Source organism: Microtus ochrogaster, chromosome 16 (assembly GCF_000317375.1).
Source record: "Microtus ochrogaster isolate Prairie Vole_2 chromosome 16, MicOch1.0, whole genome shotgun sequence".
NCBI lineage: Eukaryota > Metazoa > Chordata > Mammalia > Rodentia > Cricetidae > Microtus > Microtus ochrogaster.
This window is the reverse complement of record NC_022018.1, coordinates 41199938-41204059: the sequence shown is the minus strand read 5'-3', so window position 1 is coordinate 41204059 and position 4122 is coordinate 41199938. Positions and strand designations below refer to the sequence as shown.

The 4122-nt window shown below is 41.4% G+C and overlaps 1 protein-coding gene across 1 annotated transcript in view; it reads left to right on the top strand.

The window, feature by feature from the left end:
- F13a1 (coagulation factor XIII A chain) overlaps nt 1–4122 on the top strand; it is a 157279-nt gene that overhangs the window by 145357 nt on the left and 7800 nt on the right. Inside the window, exon 14 of the mRNA XM_005355047.3 lies at nt 2131–2267. Within this exon, the coding sequence (XP_005355104.1) occupies nt 2131–2267 (137 nt within the window). The remainder of the gene's footprint in view (nt 1–2130; nt 2268–4122) is intronic.

Below are 4122 nucleotides of genomic sequence, written 5' to 3'. Positions count from 1 at the left end.
AAGGTATGAAATGAATAAGGGCTATGAAATCCTGACCTCTTGGCATACATAGTTTAGCCAATACAGTCGCAACTTTATAGCATTCATGGAGCTATCAACAATCAGTCATGGGTCAGAGAAGTGCACTCTGTACTCTACTTCTTCTCAACTATTGGCAGTGGATTCTACGGGAGGGAATGTCATTATCTTCAGTGTGTACCCAAGTGATTGTCATTACCAGACTCCATGGTTAGTGTCATACATGTATCACACAGGTGTACTGTTTAACTCTGAAGAGGTGAGCGAGCGAGAGAGACCACCGCAAAAAGTTATGAATGTGGGAAGGGGACTTACAGGGAAGAGGGCTCATAGTAAGAGTAAAAGAAAAACTAAATGGGGAGTTACAGTAAACAGAGTACATGTTATACACATATAAAACTGTCAAGGATCTGGCTTACCTCACTCAGGATAGTGTTTTCTATTTCCATCTATTTGTATGAAAAATTCAAGAAGCCCTTGTTTTTTACTGCTGAGTAGTACTCTAATATGTATATATTCCATACTTTCTTCATCCATTCTTCCATTGAAGGGCATCTAGGTTGTTTCCAGGTTCTGGCTATTACAAACAATGCTGCTATGAACATAGTTGAGCATATATGCAGTTTGGATGCTCACCTTACTAAACCTGGATGGAGGTCGGGGTTCCTTGGACTTCCCACAGGGCAGGGAACCCTGATTGCTCTTCGGGCTGAGGGGGGGGACTTAATTGGGGGAGGGGGAGGGAAATGGGAGGCGGTGGCGGGGAAGAGACAGAAATCTTTAATAAATAAATAAATTAAAAAAATGAAGATATAAAAAAACTGTCAAGGAACAAACTCAATAACCATTTTAATTTTTAAACTACATTAAGAATCTATCTTACCCTAGTTAGAGTAGCTATCATCAAAGAAACAATGTTGAGAATACAGAGGAAAAGGAACCCTTATACACCATCAACAGATGCAGCCACTACCCAAATCAATACGGAGGCTAAAGAGAAGCCATAACCAGAGGAACGTTGTGGAATCAGCAGTTGAGATACCCATCTACAGATGAGCAGATAAAGAAGATAAGGTGTATGTACATAGCCAGACAGTTCTGTTCTATCAGAAAGAGGATGGCATTTGTGGGGAAACGGATGGAGATGGGGATCCATATGTTAGTCCAGACTCAGAAAGGCATATACTGCATATGTTCATTCATATGAAGAGTCTAGATTTGTTTAAGCATGAAATTGAAAAAAGACTACTTGGCAAGAAGAAGAAGACCAGCAGGCATGGGAGAGGAGGCAAAAGAGGTAATGGAAGGTGTGAACAAAGGACATTATATGTATATACAAATATGGCAAAGCCTGTTATTTTAAATAATTAATAAAGCTTATAAAATGCAAATAAATAAATAAATTTGAATGTTTGAGTGAATCATCTAAGACCACAACCTGAGTAAATATCACCACTAACATCAGGCCCTGGTTGTCACAGAAGATGCTCTGCCAAATTCACACAGTTTGGAGGATTGTTCTGGGTCAACTTTGCACAAATAGCCTCACATTCTCTGGCTTTCTCCCCTCCTGGACTCAGATGTAAGTGCAGATGAAGTCCCCTGTACCTACTTTAGCACAGATGTTTCTCTCCTTCGAGCTAGACAAGGACTCTCTTGAGGGGTCTTTCTAACACATCTACAAGAAAGCATAAGTCTCTGCAGTGTTTCCTGTCTCTTGACCTCAAGAATCCCTCACGACCTGCCCAGAAAATTTGAGTTCTTTCCAGTAGCAGGGTTCACTTGAAACTGCCCTCGTTTTGGAAATCGGTTGCTCCTGCCTCCTGCTGACAGAGAGCCGCCAAAGGCCCCAGCTATTAACCTCAGCTCTAATGAGAGGGAGTTTCATAATGAGGAAAGGAGTGTGATTGTAATTAGCAAGGTCCCATCTTTTCCTCAATAGGTATTGCCCAGTCAAAGCAATAGTCTCTTCTCCTCTTTCTGGTGAGTTGCTGAGGAGTAAGCACACTGCAAAACTTCAGGAGAGAGAGAGAGAGGAAAGATGCCTAAGGAGATGGCAGAAATGCTGTACTGTTGCTGACAAGCTGTATTGTCCTCTGATTTGTTTCACAGGTCCGAGGCGCAGTTATGGTTGGCTCTGATATGGTTGTGACTGTTGAGTTCACTAATCCTTTAAAAGAAACACTGCAAAATGTCTGGATTCACTTGGATGGTCCTGGAGTGACACTGCCCAAGAGAAAGATGTTCCGGTAAGTACCAGGACAAGGAGGGAAGCAGTGGAAAGCTATCTATCTGTCTGTCTGTCTATCCATCTATCTATCTATATGTCTGTCTGTCTGTCTGTCTGTCTATCTATCTGATTGCTCTGTCTCTTATATCTAATCCCAGTGAAAACACCTGACAAGTTACTCCTTCTTATGGACTATTTCTGTGGGGTATGGTGGAAGCAGGATTATACACGTCCATTAAATCCTTTATACCACCTTGCTGAGGTAGATGCAGGAATATGGAACTTTAGTGGTAGACTAATTTGCTCCCATGATATATAACAAAAAATTGAGAATAGAGTCAAAATTCTGATCTAAAGTGGCTCATCCCAGAATAAGTTCAGATTATCTTGCCACACTACCTCTTCAGGAATCAATCGGTGTTATTGAATATCTTCAGTGTGTCAGATATGATGATGAAAGATGTCCCTTTTCATAGGTCTTGTCTTTCAACTCCATCCTCCAGATTTTGCCAACAGTCACTCCCTAGAACTGTTGGCCTCCATTGTTGATCTTTTTGTTCAACCTGAAGAGTTCTAGACTTGGTTCCGTCTTTGAGACAAAGACTAGTTCAGCCTATGTAGTAATGGGAATAGAATTCTGTCTCTTCTATGCCCAGCACCACCGGGCTGCACCCAGCAGTTCTCTCTGCCACCTTTATTAACAGGTTGAGGCTCACATGGTAGTTCATGCCATGACCAGGTAACTCGAACTGCACACCTTTTCTATGTTGCCATCTTCCCAGTGATCCTAATTTCTTGACTGGCACAACATAAATCTTATTTTTTCTTCATCTGGTGCCTTGAAGATGTTTACAGAGAGCTTTCTCTTATTCCTTGAGTCTTCCCGACAGGGACCAAATACCTATCCTTATTGCATCTTTCCCACCTCTAATGTGATGCTAGCTCCCTCCCTCTCTTATACTCCAATTTGTCAGTGTTCCTTTTCAAGTGTGACATCCAGAATAGATCCCAATCTTTGAGGTTTATTACTTTCATTTCTACCACAAATAAGTCCCTGTCAACATCAATCAATCTAGCACATTTCTTGGGGGTGACCTTCTAAGGCACAGAAAAGGAGGCAGACTCTGGAGACTGCCTTATGACCCTATATGCTGGGAATTTTCCCAATGCCCTTGGTAGAAGTCATCCCTCTCTGTACGTTGTAGTACAAACACCAGGCCTCACTCAGCCTTACTGAAGCACCTTTATAGCTCTTAAAATGCTCCCCACATTTCTTCTCAGCCACAGGGCTTAAAATTTCTGCATCCCATCATCTCAGAGTAACCTTATTGTGAAGACAATATACAATAGAGAAAATTATTTGAGTGCTTTTTAAAAAAAAATGCAAACACAAACCATAACAACCTCTCTGCGCTAATAAGAAAGTTGCGAGGGAAAAAGAATCAAATTAGAAATCAAGGCCAGCTAGAGGAAGAGGTCAATAGCAATAGCTCTGCTTCCATCCGAAATGAGAGTCTCCCTACCCGTTCTCACACCTTCCCATTCTAATTAGATGCAGGAATTGGTCAGGCAAAGTGAAACACGTTCTCTTTGCTGAACGGCTGCCTGCTGTATCCAATTTTTCCTTCTTAGTAACACAAGCTTCCTCTGGGGTGCCAGAAAGTCCTGCTATACCTGCACTTTGACTGTCCTGGGAATTCTACCTTGATGAAGGCAAACACATGTGCTATGATTTGTATAAGTGACTCCTAATGTTCCACATGAAAAAGTCTTAGAGGTGGGAGATAGATAGATAGATAGATAGATAGATAGATAGATAGATAGATAGATGATAGATAGATAGATAGATAGATAGATAGATAGATAGATAGATA